Below are 26,162 nucleotides of genomic sequence, written 5' to 3' on the forward strand. Positions count from 1 at the left end.
ATGAGCTCAGTTTTTTTCCCCCTCAGTAATGGAAAACACACATCACTGAGGCCCATGTTTTATGTATCTTTAAGAGAACTGGTTCAAATGAAAATAAATCAGAGGTTCGAGGAGATGCACTCACTGGGATGATCTGTCCACACACTCCAATGGGCTCGTGTCTTGTAAAGGTAAAATAGTCTCCATCTGAAAGAAATGAGTATGGTCATGCCCAGAAGATTCAGATTAGAAGGAAAAAATGCAGGAGAACTTTGATGACAGTAAAAAGCAGAAATTAAGTTGAAAAAACATCCTACTCAATCGACTGTCCATGAATGCTGATAGAAGAGCAATCACTTGGCATGAGGTATCTCCAGATAAAGTTCCTAAGCACCCCAAAAGAGCACTGAGCAGAGGACCCGAAGGCAAAGTGGGCAATAAGTTTATGGCAGGGAAAAGTTCTTTCGAGTTAGGGTGTAGACAGGGAGAGAAAGGAAACTGAAAAATGTTAAATACTAAACTTTATATTAAATACTGAAATGACACTTTATGAAGATCCATTATTTGACTAAAAAGCTGAGTTACCCAAAAAATTTAAATAACTTTCTGAGATACTTTTTAAAAGAAAACTAAAATGCTATTAGGTAAATTATAAATATTAGGCAACTGGAAAAAGTGAGGAGTAAAAAAAGGTCTATTTCACGTCTCATTGCAGATGTCAAAATGTACTTCCTGGGCACCAGCACTATTTCCAGAAGGCAAAAGTCCACTTCAAAGAAGGTTCCAACAACAACCCAAAGCCTCTGCCCTCGAACTAGTCAGTACTGGAAAAGGAGATCATTTATAGGAACAATAAACATTAGAATAATTACTCAAAAGGCCCAAACCAAATTCTTGAGCAAAATGCCATTAAGTTTATACAAATTACCTTAAATGGCTAATTGAAAGAACCAAAGAATGACTCATGTTCACATATAACTTGTAATTTCTGGTATTGGGCTATCTTTGATTTTGCCTCAATGGACAACTGTTTGGTCACTTCAGTGATACTTGTTTTCTCCGTCAAAAAGCATCCCCCAACAGAAAGGAGAGACCCTTAGTTAACATTCATGAAGACCAATAATAAGATGGAGACAAGAGGAGTGTGCGAGTTGGCGGAAGAGAAATGATGCAATTGTTTATGCTTGTCTCTGATGTATCTGGATCACTAATACTTATCACCCAGGATTGTTTTAATTAAATTAAAAATTTTACATTTAAAAATAACTGAAGGTCTTTCTCTCCCTCTCTCTCTCTTCTAGATATCTTATCTCTAGTTCCTCTTTCCAGAATGAACAGTTATCTGTAGCTGGTGCATCTTTTCTAAGAAGTTCTTCTCACATTTAAAAATATGTAGCATCCTTCACCATCTCGCCCCTTTAAATACAACTAGGATGCTATTCAGGTTCTTCTATATTTAGGAGTTTTCTCACCTTTTTCATATAAAGTAGCCATTTTTTAATGGTTGCATATTATCCCACTAGCTCAATAAATAACGGTGCGACTGTAAGCTCTCCTGAGGGACATAAAGATTGCTTTTAGTTTAGGCTATTCAAAATAATGCTGCAATGGCTATCAATGGAATTCTTGGTCAAAGTGCATGTGCATCTCACATTTTAATAAATATACCAAGTCACCTTTCAAAGAAGTTACATAATTCTAACTATTTTCCTACCCTTTAACACTTGGGTTTCTCAATCCTTGTAATTTCATTCAACCTGACAGGTAAAAATGATTTATGTTTAATGATAGTGTGGTGTCAGAAAAGTCATGACATATTTTTTCTGTTTTCTATTCAAAAATGGGTCATGACTTTTCCAGCAACCCAATATATTGGCAGTAAATATCTTTTCATGCTTACTGGCCATTTTTTCCCTACAGTTTTATATCCTTTGCCATTTTCATTTTTTAATCATTTGAAGAGCTCTGTACATACATATATATACATGCAGTTTTTCACCAATATGCTATTTGTCTCCAAACTTTGTTTAATGTATACTATTTAAATGGAAGGAATTAGACTGTAGGCAGGGTTCAGTAACTATACAAAGAATACTAGTTTTGTATATATCACCAGTAAAGCAACAAAAAATAACCAAAATGTGGAAACTGTCCATGTAACAATAAGTCTGAGTAATGTTTTAAAAATCAAGTATAGACAATGCAGGACAGTTTTCACAGATATTTTTTACAACAGTACAAGTTACCACCACTCTTCTTCAATTTATAAATCTTCAGAAAGGTTGTTGTGTGTTTTTTTTTTTAAGTAAATACTTTTCAATGTCTCTCATTGCTTTCTTTCAGAAGATATGAGTGTGGTGATGTCAGACTCTTTTCTTCCTGTCAAGATTTTTCACAAAAAGCAATAACACTGATAGGTAGCCTATAGAGTTTCATATGCAAAGAAATCCTCTCCAAATAAACTCTGTAATTTGGCTATGATGGAATCACAGACCACAGAACAGAGTGTAATGTCTAAATGGAGTGCAAAGCTGAGGGGGAAAAAAATGGGGAAGATGAATTGAAGAAGAACATAGGTGTTTATTTTAGCAGCACATGTGGGAAACTGGAATTGTTCAGAGAAAATTCACAAGGTACCTGCACAAGCACAGCACAATAATTCATATAGCATCACCCTCCCCCTACCTGAAATGCTTAAGAATTTAATTGTATTACTTATACAATTTTGAAAGCTACTGAAAAGGTGAGAGAAGAAAAATAAGATAGTTCAAAATCTTAAAAAAGTTGACCATGTGAGGAATTGAACTCTAATTGTGTCCCAAGAGAAAGTGAGTTACGGGGAATGAAAACTTTCTTGGATAAACTGTTCACAGATTTGAGAGTTAGCTAAAGACTGACATAAGGAAAAAGACTGAGGAATCTTCTGACCCTACATTTCCTCTAAGTATTAAATAAGAAAATAAAGGGTACTTTGGTACTTGACTTCTTCCCAAAAGAGAACTGAATGAGAAACAGATAAAGGGTACAACTCAGGTCCCACTCACTGCCCCAGTTTCTTCTTGGCTCAGTCTGTATTCCCATCTGGTTAGTGGAAGTTGTCTCTGCACACACACAGTCAGAGCTGAGGTGCCATACAAATAAGAAAATAAAAAAATATACCACTATTGCTTTTTATTTTAATTTTTTTTAATATTTTATTTATGCATACAAGAACTGGGTGTAGGCCAGAGGTGCAGGAGGTGAGAGGAATCACCAGAGAGAGTGGGAAGCAGAACAGGTGTATCTACTGAAATACACTGCTGAGGGGAGCGGCAGGTAAGGCAGGAGAGGTCTGCTGTGCTATGTGGGTTAGCTCCCTGGCCAGGGATCGAACTCTTGCTGCAGTGGCTGGTGACAGCTTGATAGCACTGAGACTAAACCCCTGTACCACCAGGGAGGCCCAGCTATTGCTATTTAAATAAATTTATTTTGGGCCTCCCTGGTGGTGCAGTGGGTTGAGCACCGCACTGTGAAGCTGTCCACACCCTCTGCAGTGCAGGTTCGATTCCCAGCTGGCCAGGGAAAAAACCACATGGCGCGGCAGACCTCTCCTGCCTCACCCGCTACTCCCCTCAGTAGTGTTTTCTGTCTGACTGCCTGTTCTGCTCCCTGCTCTGTCTCTGGTGAATTCTCTCACCCTCCATGCCTCTGACTATACCCCAGTTCTTGTGTAAATGTTACTGAATATATGTATACTGGGCCATTTCCAGAAATATATTTTTAAAGCGTTTGTCCCTAGAGATGAGTAACAGAATAAGCCTCTCCTGTTCTGTGAAATGTTCAGCCACTGTTAAATGTTCTTTGATGGGGGCTTGTCAAGTGGCATAGGCGAGATAGCAGTTATTTAGCTAATTAAAAGTTTCATTATTTGAGTAATTCCTCCAGGAAAAAAAAATACATATTAAAGAGGATTTCACAGTTCTATGAAAAAATTTTGACACAATTTTTATTCTCATAATATTATCTGAGATTAGTACAGTCTAAACTAGATAATGATTAGGCAATGCTTAGTTAATAATACCAGGAAAATCTGAAATGTGCCAGAAATTGAAGAGAAATTTATCAATACGGGCCTGAAGAAAAGGTTCCCAGTTATATATAATACTAGGAGTATTCAAGAACTGCAGCCAATTTTATAGACCTAGTAACTATAGAAATGACTCTATTTAATGCCATAAAAATATGCAACACAATTCAGTCAATGGAAGTTCATCTTCAACCTGTAATCTGTGTACAGAATTACCTATGGAGGAGCTAGTAGCCCTTTTGATGACCCCGGTATTAAACAATGAGACCAACTACACTGAACTATCTCATTATGGCCCCATACAGATTCCTGTGTATCCTGACACTGAACAGACCTCACTGAACATTTTACAGCTACAGTGATAATCTCTATAAATGTCTATACAAACACTGAGACTTTATGTTACTATACAGTTAAGCTAATACTATTCTTCCCAGGAGTCTGCTGGTAGCTTTTCAGAAGTTAGATCGCATGTCCCTGAGTCTGACATGAAGATATCTTAGCCCCACCATTACTTCATCATGTGGTCTTGAAAAAAAGGTTAGTTTATTCTCTGGACCTCAGTTTCTTTGTCTTTAAAATTAAGAGTATGGCCCTACAGAATCCTTGAGGTTCTTTTCAGCCTGAACCTTTTAAGAGAGATCACTGTGAAGCAGACAGCACCACCTCCTGTCACCACCAATTCAGGTTCCACTCATACCCCAGTTTCTTTTTAGGTGGGCAGAGCAAACCGCACCTCTATCTCATTCTGGTGAAAAACAAACTTCACCTTCTGCATCCTCTGTTGACAATACTAACCTAGAAGGAGCTGACTGAATGGAAAACATTTGGGTCTGAGTCACTTATCTTTGTACATTTTTAGCCTACTCTTTAAGAGGTAAAATGGGAAGGGAGTGAACTAGACAAATAATTTTATATTACCTGGGCAATTTTTTCCTAACCTCTTCTATATGCTGATATATTATAAGGTCACATAGAATTTATGTAGAATTTGGCTTTAAGCACGAACTGTATTTTCTCTGCTCAAACATCACAAAGTCGACACATTACAGAGAAAAATCCAAAGTAATGCAAATCAATTAACCTCAATTAATTAACCTTAATTAATCCATTTCTCCCTCAGTAAATTGAAACCAATAAAATCTGCTCTCTATCAAAAGAAGTCTGTGGACATGAGAGGAGCAGAGGATACTGAAATAGGTAAAAATAATCAAAATAGAGAAAATAATACTTCCCCTGCTGCTAGCACTGCTATGAGATTAGAGATAATATAAGGGGCACAAAGAAAGTGTTCAATAAATCATAGTAATGGTTACTATTTATCATCATAATTAGGAGTTTCCATAGTAGAAGGGTCAAAGCGTGGGATTTATGGCCAGAGAAAATGGCTCCATTGAGTATCATGACAGGAAATAATGGAGAGGGTTGTGAAGGGTACAACATCGAGACCCCTGTAAATTCAACTGATATCGCATGATTTTGCAATAACATCCAACTGTGGGCCTTGAGTGAGACAGAATAGAAAGGAGTGGGAGAGGGAGAAATAGCTGCCCAATGGCTAGCTCAAAAGAGGCCATGAAATAACCCTTTTCTTCTCTTCCCAGATATTCTAGAGGGAGGCTATCCTTCAGAGGGAGAAAAACAAAGCAGATCCTGGCTCTGTCTAGGTAATTATCCACTATATAGTCAAAGTGTTCTTTCCAAAATGCAATTTTGATCAAAGCACTCATCTATTTAAAATAATTCAATGACTCACCATTGCTGTGAAATTAATCTTGTAGCATGGTTTACTCAGGACCAGAGTCCCACTGTCTTTCTTATCTGGCTATACTTTCAGATCCACTACCACACTGTACTCTCCTCCCTTCATGCCTTGCACAGACTATTACCTCCACCTGTGATAGCTCTATCTCCATCTTCATTTACCTGCCCCTTAGGTATCATCTTGTACATCTTACCTCCTTTCCCAAGGAAGCCTTAGTACTAGGTGAGAGGTCTCTCTTATAGAGTCCCATCAAAATTCATGATTCCTTATCTAAATAAGCCACTCTACACTGCAATGCTTGTCTATTTGCTTGTTTTCCTTTTTGTTCTATGAGCATCTTACTTACTCACCTTGTATCCCCAGTGCTTAACACCTAGAATGTGAAATATAACAGGTGTTCCAAAAAAAAAATCTGTTGAATAAATGAATGTATGTAGAAATGAGTGAATACTGAGAAGCTAAAGCTGATGCCTAGCAGAGGAGGTGAGGAAAGTGCTCTTCCCATTATATGTAGATTCCTTGGCTTTCCTAAATGTGAAGTGAAGAGAAGACAGCATAATTTTAAGCACTTTTTTTCCCATTCTTATCAGATAGTTTCAGAGAAACTAAGCTGGCTGAGCATGTTGCATGATTAAGTGTAGCAAAGCATCCATATTAAAAACAAAACAAAACCTTTTAGGTTTAATTTTTATGGGTGACTAGACTAAACTGTACTTTTCATCCCTGATGCTCACTGTGAAAGCCACCCTCACCCATATCATCTAGGCAGAGAGTTCCACAGTTTGTTGTATCAAGGAGACCAAGCTCTAGATACAGTTGATCCTCAACTGTTGATCCACAATTTCCTTATCTGTAGTCCCCAAATCAATAGTTATTCAAGAAATGAATGAACAGAATAGGAAAACTCCAAGTTGCCTGAGGCTTATGTTCTCAGTTAAGATCAAACAAGGTGTTGCTCCGACTTCATATTTTGGTCCTCATACTATTAAAAAATCCTTACTATAAAAAGTATTATTTTTATGGTCAATTCAGTGCTCTGTTTTTCACATTTTTATGCTCATTGATGATTTCGCTGTTTAAGTGGCCCCCAGGCACAGCATTGAGTGCTACCTAGTGACCTTGTACCTAGTACAAGAAGGCAGTGATAAACCTCAGGGGAAAACGTACATTCAGTGAGCTTCATCTGGGCATGAGCTATAATGCTGTTAGCTGTGAGTTCAATGTTAATAAATCTACTATTCATTAAATAAGGCAACTTTTAGCAGAAACACATAAAACAAAGTCATGTTGTGATCAGTTGACAAAAATGTTGTGGCTAGAAGCTCACAGGGTTGTAACATTATAATTTTTTCTCTAAACAATGGTTCAGTATTTGCTAATTCAGTGTGTATAGAACATAACTACCATAAATAATAAGAACCTTCTGTATATTAATCTAAATATTTGCAAAGGATAAAATATTTTACCAGGGAGACTGGTCTCTTGTTCTTCCTGCCTGCTGAATTGGTCTCCATAAGAGTAAGGTCTATTAGGTCTTGGGTCTATAAGGTCTGTAAGGTTTAAATCTCAGGCTTGTTGCTTCACTAATCTGTGGACTGTTAAGACATTAAACCCTTCTTGTTCCATTTCTTACCTGTAAAATGGGTCTGACACCTTTTTAAATCTAACCTATCTCACAAAATCACAGAGATCCTCTCTCTGGTGCTACACAAATATAAAGTACATTACTCCTTTATAATTCCAAACATAAAAGCAGCGTGCACATAACGCAATAAAGAACTTATGGTTAAAGGTTAACAGCCTTCTTGTAGTCCAGATTTCATTGGGAAAAGCCAAGAATGCAGATGCAAAAATCAAGCCGATATTAAATTATGGAATTACAAATGACATATGAATACACGTGGGCTGATTGAACGAATTTGAGAATAAACAAATGAATAATAATTATGCCCCTTTCCCTGTAGTTTCCCTCTACCCAAGTTAGTCCAGCTAGATCCACTAAGCTCTGAACTAGCAAAAAGGCTTATGATGAGAATTCTCAGTAGCCTACAGAGAAGCCTGCCTGTATCTAAAGCTAGAACTGAGAAGAGAGCTGGCAAGTTCACATTTGCCTCCACCCTTCCCTCGTCTGTTTGAAGTCACCTAGCAAGAGTTCTTAGTCCCCAACTCAGTCTCTTAGGAGCTCTGCCTATTACAGCCTGAACCCCCAAAGACTCCCTCATTTTGGTGCCCCTGTAAGTGCACTTTAGGAAAAATTAGGAAAACAAAAATTACTTAACATAAGATAATTTCTCACTTTTTTTTCTTCACAAACTGAACACCAGTGTGTGAGTAAAAATAGGATAAACTACCACTGGAAGACCAATTGCCTCTATTGCCAGACACAGGACAGTTGCTGACAGTATTGCATCAAACATTATCAGAGACTTCAATAAATCTTTCTCTAATAAACCTGTATGTAGTCAGGGCCTTCTATCCAGAGGATGTTGAGGAAAAATATCAAGACATTGTTAGACCAAACAGAGATTTATGTATATAGTCTTCTGTTTTACCTTGTTCTTAAGATATTTGTACAAATAATTTAAAAGATTAAAATACCTGAAACATACTTATTGTTCTAATAGTGAAATAGTAGGTGAGACAGGAAACAAAAAACTGAGGTCTTTGATTTTGTTAACTTATCTCTATGCACTGGCCAACCTTAGAGGAGAGGCCAGCCTTAAAAGGCTCACACATGTCCCAATTTTGACAAAAATTTTAATTATCAGGCTCTCCAACAGTATTCACTCTCAGATTAAGACCTTTCCACCCACTAGCTTAGTTTGGTGATTTTCCCCTCCCCATCAAGAGACCACAGCACTGTCAGGCCAGGCCACATGAATAGTACCTAACTGTAATAGTACCTAACTGTAATAGTACCTACTATCCTGTAGAGATCTGTTTTGTGTGATTGGTTTTGTCTCCTAACCTGAATTAAAAAAAAAAAAAAAAAAAGTCAGGATGATTATTGTTTTCACTATAGGAAATACAGAAAACACAGAAAAATGTTTTTAAAAATCATCCATTATGTTACCACTATGAGACAGCAATTACTAACACTTTAAAGTATTTCCTTTTGAAGCAGTAGATCTTATGTTTCCAGAGGGCAAGGACCAGGTCTTAATTTTCTTGGAATCTGCCACCATGCCCTCACCGCATTGCTACCCCCTAACACAGCACAGCGCTAAGCACACAGCAGCTGACAAACACCTACCTGTCCTTGGCTGATGGAGGTACTGTTTGAAGTGGGTTGCCCCTGCACTTACATGTGGACTGTGTACAGATAGAAATAGGATGCTGTCAGAGCAGGGGCATAATTTGTCTGGTCTTTGTCCAGTCCCAGCTACTCTAAGTGTACTCATACCTGTGTTCTAGGTGACTGCCATTTGTGTCTGGTGGTGACCATGTGTTTCTGGTGGAGCCTCACGTTTCCCTTTTCAGCACACTCAGATCTTACATACCTACAGGGATGGTCATCCCGTGAATTTTATCAGCCCAGCCTGCATAATACCGAAGGGTTTTGATGACTCCCTGCAAATCCACGTAAAAAGCTTGCAGGAATGGTTTGCCACCATTTAGGGATTCCATGGTCTGTAGGAAAAGAAATGAAGAAAACTTTTCAGTGATACACTAAATAATGTCTGGAACAGAAGAAAAAAAAAACAGAGAGAATACTAATGAATTTGAAGCTGATGTGTACCTGGTCAACTCTGATTTCCCAGACAAAAAGATTTTTAGTACTACCCACTTGATTTCTAGTAAAAACCACAATGAAAACATATGTGTGTTCTTGTGTGTGTGCATTTCCAGTAACCACTATCCCCAATATATAAACACAACATTTCTTCAACTGATGATAAAGAAATGTCCAGCTTGTTAAATCAGCTTCTGTTATATTAATGATCAGAACTGCATGGGGAATTTTTGGAGTCCACACTAGTAATCTGAATCCAAAAAGAGAAGCAAACCATGGACTTTTATGCAACTGATGAGAATATAAAATGTTCTTCACAGCTGCCAAGACCCCTGCTGAGAAATGGAATATCCACGGTGCGCGGCGAGTTTATTTATTACCACCAAATAAACAAGATTCCCTCTAGGGAAGCTCATACTTTAACAACTTCAGGGCTGGGTTTTTTGTAAATATTTATTTTTACAATCATTATCTATTAAGAGTGAAGAATCTGGTCCATTTAATAAAAATAGGGATATTAAGCAGTTTGAGATTATAAATATTATTCCTAAACTGTAGTTAGTTAAGTCTGTGACAAAAAGAATTACAAATGAACACAATGAAATGAGGAAAGAATATTTTGACTTGAGAAATATTAAAAGTATTACAAAAGCTTAACAAGTGAAACATGTTTATAATTGCAAGTCCATCTCTATAAGGACATTTTATAACACACACTGGTATGAAAATTATTTTGGATGCTGACATAGGTAAAAGTGAAATATTATATTAATGAGCTGCTCTATTCAAGGACAATACTATTATTTACAATGAAGTTTATTCACTTACTATGAGTATAAGGTGGAATTATTTTTAAAATACCATATTATACATCACTGTATACTGGTTCACCTTTATTAAATTAATAAAATTACTTCCCAGTACTTTATGTAGAGTATTTGTATGTGCACGAGGTGGTCATTTCATTCTCCAGGCAGCGAGCACAAAGCCATGTTCTATACAGCAGAATGTGAAGCAGACTCAATAAACCAGACTCTGGGCCACCTAAACAGTCCCTAGGAGCTGTTGATGTCATCCAACTTCACCTGAGAATTACCAACCCTAGGCTGATTTTCTTCGATGCAATATCAACTTCAGATTTCTGGTCAGGAGCAGCCCTATATTCCAGAGTCTACCTCTGATAGCTTAGGGTTGTTTAAAAGTAGAAATCTGACTTAAGTGTGAGAGAAAAGGACATGATGAGACATGTCAGAAAGAAGGATGACACTGGATTTTATGACATGAAAAGACAACTGTAGAAATGAACCAAATTATCATCTAGCACATACTAGTAATCTAATGTTTAAATCATATACATATATATACACACATATATATGTATAAGAGAGAGAGAGAGAACCGAACTCAAACACTTATTGACCATCCATGTGCCTCTATCAACCACTGATGTGCCAGAAACTGTATGAGAATTACAAAACATAGAAGATATAATTTCCACTCTCAAAAGAAATCATAATCCAGTGAAGAGATACAGAATAAGCATTCCTCAAGGTAGTCTAAAGAATTCCACTTCACACAATATTGATAGGTAAGCCAGAAAAATAATGTTGAGACTCAAATAATTTTAAGAAACACCGAGTAGGGTTTTTCAGTCTTGTGAATATGTCTTGCGAATCTCCAGGAAGGAGCTCCTTCACCAGGAGACACCCTTTCCATAATATGCGTGAACACCTTACTGGAACAGTATTTCTTAGGCTACAGAGCAGAAAATGACAAATAAATAGAATGGATAGCTACAGTTCTAAATGATCTCCATAAAGGATTCATTTTTGTTTCTGAACTATGAATAGATCCTACCGGTGGGGGTGGTAGGAAGGAGGAACTTTGGTAGAAGTCACAGAGCAAGGGCACAGATGCTTTATTCTCCCGAAGCAAGGCCAGTAGTCACTTGTTTTCCTAAGTAGAGGGTAGGGTATAGGATTCACGGCTTGAATGCCCTGGCTGAACAAGGATACCCTACACATTAACTGACCAAAAGTACATCAGTAGGCAGAGATTCCTGGTGTACAGCACAAACATTCTCAAATTGTTCATTTTCAAAAATAACTGGCTTTTATGTTAAAAACAGGAGCAACAACAAAACCACTAGGAGAGAATTTCCTTCTGTGAGCAAATAATTGTTTTAGGAAAAGAAAGTTCCTACTGTCTCTCTTTTCTATTGGTTCTAGATAGTGATAGAATTAAAAAATGAAGCAGAAAAATAAGGCAGATCTATGCTACGCACTCTGCATCTGAAGGATTCTCTTTAGTCAAGGGGTGTAAACTCTGGGCAGGTAAAAACTATTCCTGTCTGATAATCAGAATCACTTGGGATTGGTTTTCTGCAAGCAGCATAGTAACTCTCCTGTGGTTTGACTGTTTTTTTGTTTTGTTTTGTTTCTTGAGGGTGAAGATGGAGGCTGTAAAGTAGAGCAGAAAGGTCCTTACCGGTCATAGGGACTTACGGTTTTGGTCTTCAAAATTCAGTAAGAAGAGATACTCAGCTCATCTTCTTTCCTATCTGAACCCCAAAGCCAAACATCTTTCCTTTCTCATTTGTAATATGCAATTATTCCCTGGTCTGCTGCACATCTCATTTTCAGAAAGATTTAGTGGTGTAAATTTCAGTGGAATGGTAAATTCAAAGTAAAAACATGATGTTTCCTTAGGCTACTTACTGCCAGAACTGTCCTGTCTCTCTCCACCAAGTCTGCAAGTTTATCCAACAGACGTCCTCTTTCTGAAGCATCTGTCCTTCTCCACACTGAACCAAGAGAGAAAGCCAGGCGGGCTGCCTGCACTGCTTTGTCTATATCTGCCTGTTAGAGAGGAAGAGGCACAAGTGAAGACATGGAACACTCTCAGTAAGGGAAGAATCACTTGTTTCCGTGAAAATGGTGGTGGTGTCTGGAGAGTGTAAGTTTGGTCTTTTGCTGTTTGATGGTAGTTATTTTATAGAGAGTCTTTTTCTAAAAAGGACATACCTTGTCTGCTTCTTGAACTTCACACACCTGTTCTCCTGTGGCCGGATTATAGACAGGGAACACTTTTCCACTCTCCGAGTTCTGCCACTCGTTGTTAATAAAAATCTAAGAGAGAAACAACAGAATGGGATTGGTGAGACAGGCGAGAGGAAGCCAGGTGAAGTGTGTGAAAGTATCATTGTGTTAATACTTGTTTGATGTGTTTGCTGGTACATAATTAAAATATAGAATTGGAAGAGTTGTAAGAGGTCCTTAAACAGTATGCATTGCAGCTCCACCACTGATTCAGAAATTTCCTCTATAATATTTTTATATCGATGCCATCCAAGGTTTAAATATAATTCTTACTTTAGTGAGCCTGTCAACCAGTGAGAGTTAAAAAAGGGCGGAAGAACAGAGTGTCTCACATACTTACAAAGTACTGAGACTAAGAAAAGTATTTAGAGACAGTCCAAACTCTGGCCAATATATACAGAGGGCTAAATTGTGGATCAGATGCTAAATCTGAAATCCTACTTTTTCTGTCAGAGGCATACATGACTTCACAAAGAAACTTGAGGAGTGCTAGAATAAGCTCCCACCAATTCATAGTCAGATGAACTAGTGAGTTAAACAACTAGTGAGTTAAACAAGCTATCATGTACATCCAAGTTAGTTTTCTTTCCCTTGGCTGGACAGACTACCTAGCTTAGTACAGGGAAAAGATCTAGAACTGTCAAATTGGTCTCTCTAGGGTTTAAGATCCTTGGTTTCCTTACCTAGGAAACAGTAAAATAAAGTATATTAAAGACTAATGGTTTAAGAAACTACTCAAGTCAATTTCTTAGGAGATTTGTAAAAAGATGAATTAAAGGAGAAGGAGAAATACAGGCAAGGAAATGCTTAAATTTTTATTGATATTAAGAGAGAAATTCAAACTAATATTTTTGGACTATGACGGCTCAAAGAATAAATAATACACAAAGGTATTTAACTCTATAAAATTTATCGCATGGCAATGAAAACTTATGAGCCAAAAAGAAAGAAGAAAAAAATTAAGAGGTTAGTGTCACGAAGGACTCACTTCCAGAGTATTATCAGGTTGAAGGAAGAAGGGGTCTTGACAATATTCCTTTTCTTTTCATTATGAATTAAACTTAACTTTTATGATACCATCACAGTTCAAGTGTACTGTTTTTTTGTTGAGCAGTTCTATTTGTAAGGACTGACTTTCGTAACTTTAATTACTGCTTAGAGTTCTTCCAAATATCAAAGGGGAAAAATACTTTTAATAGAAGAAAATGCTTTGTCTTCTATTATCATTTAGGTCTACTGATAATTTTATAAGTCTAAGGTATATTATAGGATTTTAGTTATCTTTTCCTATATCTTAAAACATTTTGCTATTTCATCATCTTAGGAATTACTTCATTATCCCTTGTAAATTATTTCCAACTGTGCTTTAAAAATTAAAATAATGGGGAGACAAAAAATTATAGAACTGCCTAGAAATTAATAAATACGTTACCACTATTTCATCATCCTTCAGTTTTCTTTTTGTTATCCAAGGTATTCCATCATTTTTCAAAAGGGTATATAAAAAGTTAAGTCTAGAAACACCATCTCTGCCATATCCTTTTTACCTTTCATTGAATACTGTTAAGAATTCAGAATTCTTCATTTCCATCCATAATGGGAAAGAAAATTAACAGAAAAAGGTATTTCACCTTTGTTAGATGAGTCAGAAGAAGAAGGCACTAGAGAGTCTACTGATAAGGGTGAAATTGACTATAATAACAAAATTTTGTACCATTAGTCTTCAGGATATGTGAATTTTCTCAAACTCAACAAACAGCAAACTATAATTTTTACAAAGATAAAAAAAGGAAATATGCTAGCCCTGTCAGTTATTCAATGGGAAGGAATTCACTTAATATTTTATGAGAAATACACAGATCATGCCATTTTGCTTATGATATTTGCAGGTAAGAATTTACTGATAAGATTCATAAATGGACAAATGCTAATGGTAGCTGCATACACAAAGGTGCTGGATGGACAGATATTACAAAGAGATAAGGTTCATTGGACTGATCAATCTAATTTTCATTGCTACATTTCATTGCTACATTTTCATTGCTAAATATGCATCAGTGCAGTTTACACTGAAACTAAAAATGAAAAGATTTTTGTAATTATAGAACAAAATGATGGTCATTCTCTTCATTACAAAATTATAAGCCTTCAAACTCCTCAATAGTATTGCACTGTGATCATGCACATACAAGAGATAACGATTAGCTCTACCCTATTGGAGATGTGTTTAAAATCTGGACTCACTATTTCTGATATGAATATAGCCTATCTCATAGACGATGGCTGATGATCAGTTAGTTGAACCCATTTCAGGTACATAGACCTCTAAAACCATGAAAATATATAAGAAGACTTTGGTTTGCTATGTTTAAATTATTTTGCTGTTTCACTCTCTTTTTATTCCTGATTCTATAAATTTATCATGCAACAACCTTAATTTTTTTAATACAGACAGTTCATCAGGTTCAGATAGTAAATGTAATGACTACTTTTCTTTATATACTAAAGGTTAAAATATTTGATATTTTTACTCTGTTTACTCTTGTAGACCTAGCTTTATAACATTTAAAATACATGTAATGACAATTTTGTTGGTACATGGGATAACAAATATCTCCACTATACTTGAAGGTTTTCAGCGTCTTATGGGCAATTTCAAGTTTTGAATGCTGACAAGAATGGTCTTCTCTGATCAGGGTTCCTTGGAGAAATAGTTTATTTCAGGACTGTGGCAAGGAAAGCATGGGATGACCCAAAATACTGTGGTGCCATAAATCAAATATATGCTCAAAAACTGATGGGGACATAGCAAGACACAGACGCCAACACAAAGGGATTCCCTGTTGCCAATACTAGGATCTTTTAAACAACACAATAAATAATGATCATAACAGCTTATTACCATTAGAATGAAAAAGGCATCCAAGAGTCTCTAATGATACAAATTTTAAAATGGATACATAAATGAGGGATAAGGAGAACCTCTTCTTCACGTAATTCCAACTAACAGATGTGATGGAATGATGAGATTAGACAATCACCATTTGTCAAGCCCCACAGTAATAACTGCTTCGGGCAAAAATCATCAATGAGTGGTATAATTAGTGAGCAAAAGTGTAATGAAAAATGGATGTTTATGTAGTCTCAAAGTATCTCCCCTCAAGATGCTTATTAATTACAAAAAGAAAAATAGTTACATTGGAAAAACTTGGCAGACAGCACCTTAATCAAGTGATCAAAGTTAACATCACCAGTAATAGGACAAATTGACATCATGTGCTCCTTACATGATGTGCAGAGAGGATCAGGCCTTCCCACATGATCACTTCTTTTTTTTTTTAAATTCTTTTTTTTAAGATTTTATTTATACAAGAACTGGGGTACAGGTCAGAGGCGCAGGAGGGTAAGAGAATTCACCAGAGACAGAGTGGGGAACAGAACAGGCAAACTGACTGAAATACACTGCTGAGGGGAGCAGCGGGTGAGACAGGAGAGGTCTGCCGCGCCATGAGGGTTTCTCCCTGGCCGGCCGGGAATCGAACCCTCACTGCAGAGGCTGTGGAAAGCTTCACAGCGCAGCGCTCAACCTGCTGTGCCACTGGAAGCAGTGATCATTTCTATTTTTACTCAAAGGCAAAACCTGAACTTAATCATGAGGAAATATCAGGCAAATCTAAATTAAAACCCATCCTATAAAATAACTGTCCTATACCTACTAATTTTTTTCAAGTGCCAAGGTAATAAAAATTACAAATTAAAAATCTGTTCTCAAAGAAACACTAATGAGATATAAAAATAAATGTATAAATCAAGGTTTGGTTCGAAAAAATATATGTTATTGAAACTACTGGTGGAAATTTGAATAAGAACTTTTGATAATGTATCAATACTCATTTCCTGACTTTTTTTTATTGATAATTACACTGAGGTTATAATTGTAAATATCTATATGGGTGAAGGGTAAATAGAAATTCTTTGAACATTTTGCAAATCTGAAATTATTTCAAAATAAAAAATTAAAAGTTTAAAGATAAGTGCCACTCTCTGGTGCTTACCTTTCATAATGTAAATGCCAGAAATGAGTTTGTTAAATCAAAGAATGAAGATCCAACATCTTTTTTTTCCACAAAAGTTTATCCTTAAATGTGAGTTTGTGGAAAATAAAATAATTCAAGCTCTATCTTATATAATATGGCCCAATGCTGCTAAAATTATTCATTTAAAATTCAAAAATTATTTCAACTAAAATACTTAACATGTGTCTGAGATTCTAGAAAATTCTGCACTTCGTTTTGCTGTATTTGTGAATAAAAGGGAAGATGTGAACTTTTGTACCCTGGAGCTCTTTGACAGTGTAAGATATCTGAGCGTAATTAAATTACTGGACCATTGCTCAGTTTTTTCCTTTGTGAAATATACAAATAACAACATAACATTGTGTAATTATGTGATGCTCTAATCATAAGCAAAAGAAATAGATGGTCCATAAAAGAAGGTCACGGTTTGCTTTAGCTTTCCAAGAGGATAGGATAGATTAACTCATAAACCTTTTTCCATGATTGTGAAGAGCTGTCTGCTGACATTTTATGGGTTGTTGTTGGTATCAAAAAGACATAATGGATATGGCAGGCAGTTAATTAATGTTAATTGGAATGGGATGTCTGTTGGGAGAGAACATGAATCATTGTCTAACACCTTTCTTGATAAGATTAGATGCGCAAAACCTTCCAAAACAAAATAAAGTCTGAAACACACTGAAGAATGAAGAAAATATTAGGGCAGTAAAATTTCCTTTTGTTATATTGTACTGAATATACACAAAAGAAAATAAGTAACATAAAATGTGAATTAGTATGCATTCTATTAGAGCGCATCATAAACACTATTCAAGCACTAGGAAGAATTATTATCACTGAAGCTGCTTGTCTGTTTTCTCCCTGATCCCATCATCCTGCCTGACCCACTTTGCCACTAAAGGTAACTATCATTGGAAGTTTGATTTAATTATTTTAAGACATTTTTCTTGCTTTAAAGAGCTAATTATTAGGTACAGGTTACTATGTGTATTTATTATATCAATCTTATGAAGTGCATTGTTCAGATCCTCTTGATCTTTATTAGCATTTTATCTACTTGTCCTGCCGACAACTGAGAAAGCTATATTGAAATATCCCATTTGATAGAGTTATTCATATATTTTAGGTTATTTTATTATTATTTTATTAAGTTATGTTATTCGTGAATAAGTATGTTAACTATTAGATTCTCTTATGTTACTTAAAAAAAAAAAACTGTCTTAAAGTTTTTTTTAGTAAATCTACCTAAGTTTTTCTTTAGTATTTTCCTGATATATATGTTCCCACACTTTTACTCTCAATTGTCTTTAATATTTTGATGTGTCTCTTTAACTGATGTATGGCTAGATTTTTATCTTATTTAATATGAAAATCTCTGTTTTAACTGGCAAAGTTAACATATCTATATTTATTGTGATTATATATTATATATTGTGATATTTGAATTTGACACTTTGGCCTTTTTTTATAACCTATTTACTCCTTTTTTTTCCCCCTCTATTCTTTTAGCCAATTAATGTTATTGCTGTTTCAGTTTACTCCTTTCATTGGTTTAAAAGCTGTACATTATATTTCTAATTTTTCATTGGCTATCCAGGATATCTTATTCATATTTAACAACTTGTGATGTAAAGTTTACCAGTACCTTAACATTCCTCCCAAACAATTACAAGACTCTTAGAACATGAAATCTAATTCACTCTTCTCCAGGGATTTATTTGTCATAAAATTATTTAATTTAGAAAATACTTCTCATAGTTGTTAAGATTTAAATTTTTTTATCCTCATGATTCCTTAGAATTTCACTTAGTAAAGATTTATTCCAATAAACCTTCCTGTATATGTATGTATTAGTATAGCCTCATTTTCAAGATACCCCCAGAAAGCTAACAATTTCTGGTAGACAATTATTTTCTTACAATACTTTGATGATATTATTCCAATATTTTCTATCTTGCAATATTGTTTATAAGAAATCTGCCATAAATCTCTGATGATCACTTCTGTGTTGTTGATTGGCCTTTTCTCTCTGGTTGTTTTTCAGATCTGATCTTTGGTGATCTTACGTTTTCATCATAGTAAGTCTCAGTACCAATTTTGTTTTCATTTATCTTAATATTTAAGCATTGGGCTTACAATGTCTGTGAATTTTGGTCTCTTATAAGTTCTGGAATATTCTGAATCTTTAACATTTTTTTAAATATCATTCTATTTTTTCCTTCTTTCTGTGGAATATTCCAAGTGCTACATCTTTTTAGTCCATCCTCAGTGTTTGTATTCATTCATATTTTCCATCTCCTTTTTTTCTCTGTGCTGTAGTTAAGTAATTTCTTCAGATCTATTACCCTGTATTCTTTATCTGCGTCTAATATACAAATTTGGTGCTTATTTTTTATTTCTAACAGATCTGCTTTGTTCTTTTTATAATCTGCCTAGTCATTTTGCTTTCATTTTTAAAGCTAATTTAATTTTAGAATGATTTTAAATTTATAAAAATTTGAACAGAGAATAAAACAAGTCCCATATATCCCTTATTTACCCCCTCCGTTTCTTCTATTTTTAATATCTGGCATTGGTGCAGTACATTTGTTAGCAGTGAGGGGCCAGTACTGATATTAACTAAAATCCATAATTTTCATCATAGTTTACGTTAGGAATCACTCTTGTGATGTATAATTCTATGGATTTTTTTTTAAGATTTATTTTTAACAAGAACCAGGGTACAGGCCAGATGTACGGGAGGGTGAGAGGACTCACTTACCAGAGATAGAGTAGGAAACAGAACAGGCAGACAGACCGAAATACACTGCTGAGGGGAGCAGCGGGCGAGACAGGAGAGGTCTGCCCCCACCATGTGGGTATCACAGCACTGTGCTCAACCGCCTGCGCCATCAGGGAGGCCCCCTAATTCTATGGATTTTTAAAAAATGCATGCTGCCATGTATCCACATTAGAGATAATACAGACAGTTTACTGCACTAAATATTGTAGGCAGCTCAAATTCATCCCTCTGCCCTCCTTTAAGCTGATCTTTTTACTGATTACATAATATTTCCTTTTCCAGAGTGTCAATTTGTTGGAATAATGCAGTTGGTAACCTTTTCAGACTGGTTTCTTTCACTTAAAAATCTGCATTTAAGGCTCCTTTATGATTTTTTCATGGCTTCTGCTCATATTTCTTAATGCTGAAGTATACTCCATTTAATGGATGGGCCAGGTTTGTTTATCCATTCATCTTTTAGAGGGCATTTTGGTTTCTTCCAATTTTAGGGAATTGTGAATAAAGTTGCTCTTAATAGTTGTGTGCAAGGTTTTGTGTGATCATAAATTTTCAGTTTTCAATCACTAGGAGAGTGATAGCTGGATCACAAACTAAGACAATTCCTTGTTTTATAGAAAACTGCAAAAGTGTCTTCCAAGGTGAGTGTACAATTTTGCATTCTCACCATCATGAATGAGCACTCCTGTTGCTTCACATCCCTGTCAGCATTTGGTATTGTCAGTTTTGGGGTTTAGCCATTCTAATAGCTATATAGGGGTATCTCATAATGTTTTAGTTTGAAATTCCCTAATGACATATTATGTTAAGAATTTCTTCATATACTTAACTGCTGTTGGTCTACCTTCTCTGGTGAGTATCTTAGATCTTTGGACTATTACTTGATTGAATTTTTGCTTTCCTTGCATTGAATTTTTATAATTCTTTCTATAAGTCCTTTTACCGATGTGTTTTGCAAATATATTCTCCCAATCTGTGGTTTGTATTTTTATCATCTTTATTTTACTATTTTATTTACTTATTTTTTCATTAACATAACAGTGTCTTTTGAAGATCAAGTTTTTCTTTTTAAGGAAGTCCAAAATATCAATTTTTAATTCATGATAATACCTCAGGTGTTGTACTAAAAAATTAATTTCCAGGGCCTCCCTGGTGGCACACAGGTTAAAGACACAGTGCTATCAAGCTATCGCCAGTCACTGAAACATGAATTCAATCCCCAGCCAGGGAGCTAACCTACATGGCACAGCAGACCTCTCCTGTCTCACCCACTGCTCCCCTCAGTAGTGTATTTCAGTACATCTGCCTGTTCTGCTCCTCGCTCTGAATCCTCTCACCCCCCACACCTCTGGCCTACACGCCAGTTCTTGTATGCATAAATAAATAAGTCAATTAAAAAATTAATTTTCAAACCCAAGGTTGCCTGTATTTCCTGCTATGTTATCTTCCAAAGGTTTAACAGTTTTGCATTTTAGCTTTAAGTCTATGATCCATAGGTATAAGGTTATCCATAGGTTAAAGGTATAAGGTTTGTATCTAGATTCATTTTTTTGCAAATGGATGACTAACTGTTCTAGCTCTAGTTATTTAAAATACTAACCTGTCTCTATTATTGCCTGTGCTCCTTTGTCAAGGATCATCTGGCTGTATTTATGTGGGTTTATTTCTGAGCTTTCTATTCTAGTCCATTGAGACTATGGTCTATTCTTTTGCCAACAGCACACTAACTTGAGCACTACAACTTCACAGTAAGTCTTGAAGTTGGGTACTTTCTCACAACTTCAACTAAAGTCCCACAACTAAGTTTTTCAAAACTGTGTTGGCTCTTTTGGGTCGTTTGCCTTTCCATGTCAACTTTAGATTTAATTTGTTGATATTTACAGATTAATTTACCAGGATTTGGCCCAGATTGAAGTGACTCTATGATCAATTTGGAAAGAAACACCATCATAATAATATTGAGTCTTCCATGTGGTTTATCTTATCCATTTATTTAGATATCCTTTTATTTATTTTACCAAAGTTTCAAAGTTTTCCTCATAAAGAGCTTGTATACATTTTGTTAGATTTATACTTAAATATTTCTCCTTTGTTGTAATAATATAAATGGTGTTGCTTTTATTTCAAATTTCAATTTTTCATTGCTGATATATAGGAAGTCAAATAACTCATATATTAATCCCATATCCTGCAATAATCACTTATTAGTTTCAGGAGGGGCCTTCTTTGTTGTTTTTCTAGGTTTGGGGATCAATTCTCAGGAATTCCCTACATAGACAACCATGTCATCTGTGAAAATAAAAGTTTTATTTCTTCTTTCTCAGTCTACATAATTTTCATTTCCTTTTCTTATCTTATTGTACTTTTAGTAAAGTTTTAGTAAAGGACTTTTAGTAAAGTTTGAATAGGGGTGACAAGAGGAAACCATCTTGTCCTGCTCCCACTCACAGAGGGAAAGTATCTAGTTTCTCATCATTAAGTACAATGTTAGCTATAGGGTTTTTTTTTTTTTTTTTGGTTTTTGTTGTTTTTTAAAGATTTATGTATTTATGCATACAAGAACTGGGGTGCAGGCCAGAGATGCTGGGGTGGGGGAGGTGAGAAGATTCATCAGGCAGACTGACCGAAATACACTGCTGAGGGGAGCAGGGGGCAACAGGAAAAGTCTGCTGCGCCATGTGGGTAGCTCCCTGGCCGTCTGGGGATTGAACTTGGGCTGCACAGGTTGCGGATAGCTTCACAGTGCTGTGCTTAACCTTTTGCGCCACCAGGGAGGCCCATTGTTTTATGTAAATATTCAACAAGTTCAGGAAGTTCCCCTCTATTCCTACTTTGCTGAGAGTTTTCAGCATAAAAGGACATTGGATTTTGTCAAATCCTATTTCTGTAAATATAGATTATTTTAAATAAATTTTCTTCATTAGCCTGTTATGTGACAGATTATAATAACTGATTTTTCAATACTGAACTAATATCTTGTATACCTGGAATAAATCCTCCTTGGTTGTGGTGCAGAATACTTTCAATACATCATTGGATTTTATTTGCTAGTATTACCTAGGATTTTTGCATTTATGTTAATGAGAGATAACTGGTTTGCAATTTTCCTTTCCTAAAATGTCTTCATTTGGTTTTGGTAGTAAAGAAATGCTGCATCATAAAATGAATAGGAAGAGTTCCTCTGCTTCTATTTTCTAGAAGGATTGTAGAGAATGTTTAGTAGAAGTCATCACTAAAACCATCTGGACTTGATACTTTCCTTTTATGAAAGGTTATTAATTACTGATTCAATTTCTTAAATATTAGCTTATCTAGCCTTAGTCAATACAATTGTCCATACTCAACTTTCATCAACTATTCCTTCCCTTTGTGTCTTTTATGGTCAATCTCCTCATCGCTTGGGTTCCAACACATCTTTTCAAGTCAATCTCCATATGTAAACTAAATGACTGTTCTTGAATCCAAACATCTGGAAACAAGAAGAAGGTCATATAGTACAGCTTGTGGCCATTTAAGGATCAAATCCTGGGTCAGGTGTAGCTTTAAAAAGAACCGAGGAGGGGCAGACAAGAGTGAATATCTCAGGAATAGGTTCCAATTTGATAGGTGTTGGGATTTTTAGGTTTTATTAATGTCTTTGGTTTTAGCATCAAGGTAATGTTGGTCTCAAAGAATGATATGGGAAGTATTTTCTACCATTTCAATTTTCTGTAAAGTTTGTGTAGGGTGGCATTATTTTTTCCATAAATATCTGGTATAATTTAAAAGCATGTGGGCCTGGAGATAACTTGCAAGAAAGTCTTTTTCAGTGAAAATTTTAATTTTTTTAATAAACACAGGGATTTTTAAATTATCTATTTTTTTCTTGTATGAGTTTTGGCAGAACATGACCTTCAAGAAAGTCCTATCAGTTATCAAATTTGTCGGCACAGAATAAGTTATTCACAGTATTCATTATCCTTTAAAAAAAAAAAAAGATTTATTTATTTATTTATTTATAAAAGAACCAGGGTACAGGCCAGATTCACAGGAGGGTGAGAGGATTCACAGAAACAGAGCGGGGAACACATCAGGCAGACTGACAAAATATACTGCTGAGGGGAGCAGCAAGCGAGGCAGGAGAGGTCTGCTGCGCCATGTGGGATTCTCGCCCACTGGCTGGGATTGAACTGGCGCTGCAGAGGCTGTGGACAGCTTCACAGTGTGGCGCTCAACTGCCTGCGCCACCAGGGGAGGCCCTCATTATCCTTTTAATGTCCATATTAGTAACAGTGATAGCCCTTCTCTCCTTTCTAAATCAATAATTTGTGCCTTCTTTTTCTTTTGTTAACCAATTTATCGATCTTTTCAAAGAACCAACTTACGGCTTCATTGGTTTTCTCCATTGTTTTCCCATTGTTTATTTCATTGATTCCTGTTACAGTCTTTTTCTTCTTCTTGCTTTTGATTTATATTGTTTTTCTTTTTCTAGTTTTCTAAGATAGAAACTCTGACTGCTTTCTAGTGTATATATTCAGAACTATAAAGTTTCTTTTAAACACTGCTTTTACTGCATTCCATAAATTTTTGATAAATTGTAGTTTCACTTAGTTCAAAACATTTTTAATTTCTCTTTTTACCCATGTGTTATTTAGATATGTGTTGTCTAATCTCCAAGTATTTTAGAATTTTCCAGCTATCTTTCTGCCATTCATTTCTAACTTTCTTCCACTGCTACTCTTTCAAATCCATTCAAGTGTATTTTATGGCCCAGAATGTATAGTCTGGTCTATCTTGGTGAATGGTCCATGTAAACGTGTATTCTGCTACTGCTGGAAGGAGATTTATTTTACTATTTCTAGAACTGCTATTGGAATTTGCTTCTTAAAAAAAAAAAAAAACAAAAAAAAAAAAAAAAAACAACCTTAACAGCTCCTGGATTCATTTTCAGATCAATGTTCCTTAAATTAATTAATCACTTTAATGGATGTAAGAATAGCTGCTCTATTTGCTTAATGTAATTATAATATTTAATTTAGTACCATGTAATAAGTCAAGCAAAAGAAAAGCAAAGCAAAGGTTAAAAACAAAAATAACATTGTCTTTCTTTTTAGACAACATGATTGTGTAGGATTTCTTAAGAAACCTACAAAAAATATTGATAGACATTTATCAATGTTGCTGAATATAAGATCAATGTACTATCAAGTCATTACAAAATGAAATTTAAGTATAAACATTTATTGATTCACAAAGATTAATACAAAGATCTAGCTGCGTTGTGACAGACGGACCCTTTAGCGTATGTAATTCACTTTAAAACCTGAAGTGGTAATCCTGAGTATTAACTTTGGGCAACAACTTTCATCTTTTTAAATTATTCAAATTTAAAAAGAATAGTTTTTAAAAGTCTAAAGAAGAATTATGGTTGTTATGGTTGCAATGCAACCACTTCATAAAATTGAGTGACTTACAAAACTCTCACATCCATCTTCTGTGAGGCTGACAGAACAAAAGAAGTGTGAGCTGGAATTAAGAGGGAAGAGAATAACTGAGCAGCAATTTTATTTCACAGGAAAAAACTACAAAATATTTATTAAAAGGTCTATTCTAATCAAGGAGTTATCTGTAGGTACTACTGAAAGTCCACGGAAGACATGTAATTCTGCTGCCCGGGGACTTATAATCATGTTTCAGAGACAAGATTACTTTCAGGAGAGTTAAATAACGTAAGACACTCTATGATTTAGTGCTACGATGAATGGTAGAGATAAGCACTGCAGGAGTTTGCTTCAGAGAGGGAGACATTGGTGTGGGCTGACATGTCATGAGAATATTTCAGGGAAACAAGAAATAATGAGGAAGTATGACCTGGGGTGGGGAATGGATAAAGTTGAAAAAAAGAGACTCCATCCCTAGTAAAATGATTCAGCTGGCCTGATCTTCTCTGACTTTCGCTCCTCTCTGAAGATTATTTGATACCCTGATTTAAGAAGTGTGACAGAGAAGAAAATCAAGTTTAGTTTCCAGCCTTCCTCCTGAAAGTCTCCTGGGCCCGACCAGTGGTGAGCAGCCCCGGGGTTCTCAGCACTAACCTCTACCCCACAACATTGTCTTCAGAGGAAGCAGGGTGCCTTTCAATGAGCAGCGCCCAGAAAATATGAAGAGCTATAGAATCTGAGTAAACAGGAGAAACTTATAAACCTAGACAGAGTCAGAGAAAGAAAGCAAGTGAAAAAATTTCATAAAATGTTATAAATTAATCACACTTAGCTGTGATTAAAAAGGAGTGAAAATACTAAAAATAGGAAGAAAAGACTTTAAAAGATCAGGAAAATTAATATTGAAAATACTGTAAGAAAAAACATTACTGCAAGACCAGTCAAAAACACACACTGTCTGGGACATGCAAATAAACTGATAACTATATACTTGTGTCATCTGAAGCCTGCTAGGTGCAGACATGTATCCACATTCTTGACTTAGGTCAATTTCTACCTTTTGCTAGTATCCCCCACAGTGGAGGAGGATTTATTCCGTAGGGGAAGCATGGTGTTCCTTGGGTAGTATAATCCTGATATTCATAATTATATGTACTTGGGTCAAAAGGTTCTTCAAAGTCAAGCAAAGAAACAAGTAAAGACAAGGAATCTCTGGCAATTCTTAGGGACTTTTTTCTTTTAAAAA

General features: G+C 35.6%; 1 protein-coding gene across 1 annotated transcript in view; it reads right to left on the bottom strand.

The window, feature by feature from the left end:
* Positions 1-26,162, bottom strand: part of ALDH1A2 (aldehyde dehydrogenase 1 family member A2) — an 84,531-nt gene that overhangs the window by 32,668 nt on the left and 25,701 nt on the right. Inside the window, exons 2-5 of the mRNA XM_037502569.2 lie at positions 12,567-12,671; positions 12,261-12,401; positions 9,311-9,440; positions 125-186 (exon numbers count right to left, since the gene is read on the bottom strand). Coding sequence (XP_037358466.1) covers positions 125-186; positions 9,311-9,440; positions 12,261-12,401; positions 12,567-12,671 — 438 coding nt within the window. The remainder of the gene's footprint in view (positions 1-124; positions 187-9,310; positions 9,441-12,260; positions 12,402-12,566; positions 12,672-26,162) is intronic.

The sequence above is a fragment of the Talpa occidentalis genome, unplaced genomic scaffold (assembly GCF_014898055.3).
Source record: "Talpa occidentalis isolate TD23 unplaced genomic scaffold, MPIMG_talOcc4v2.1 talOcc4.11, whole genome shotgun sequence".
NCBI lineage: Eukaryota > Metazoa > Chordata > Mammalia > Eulipotyphla > Talpidae > Talpa > Talpa occidentalis.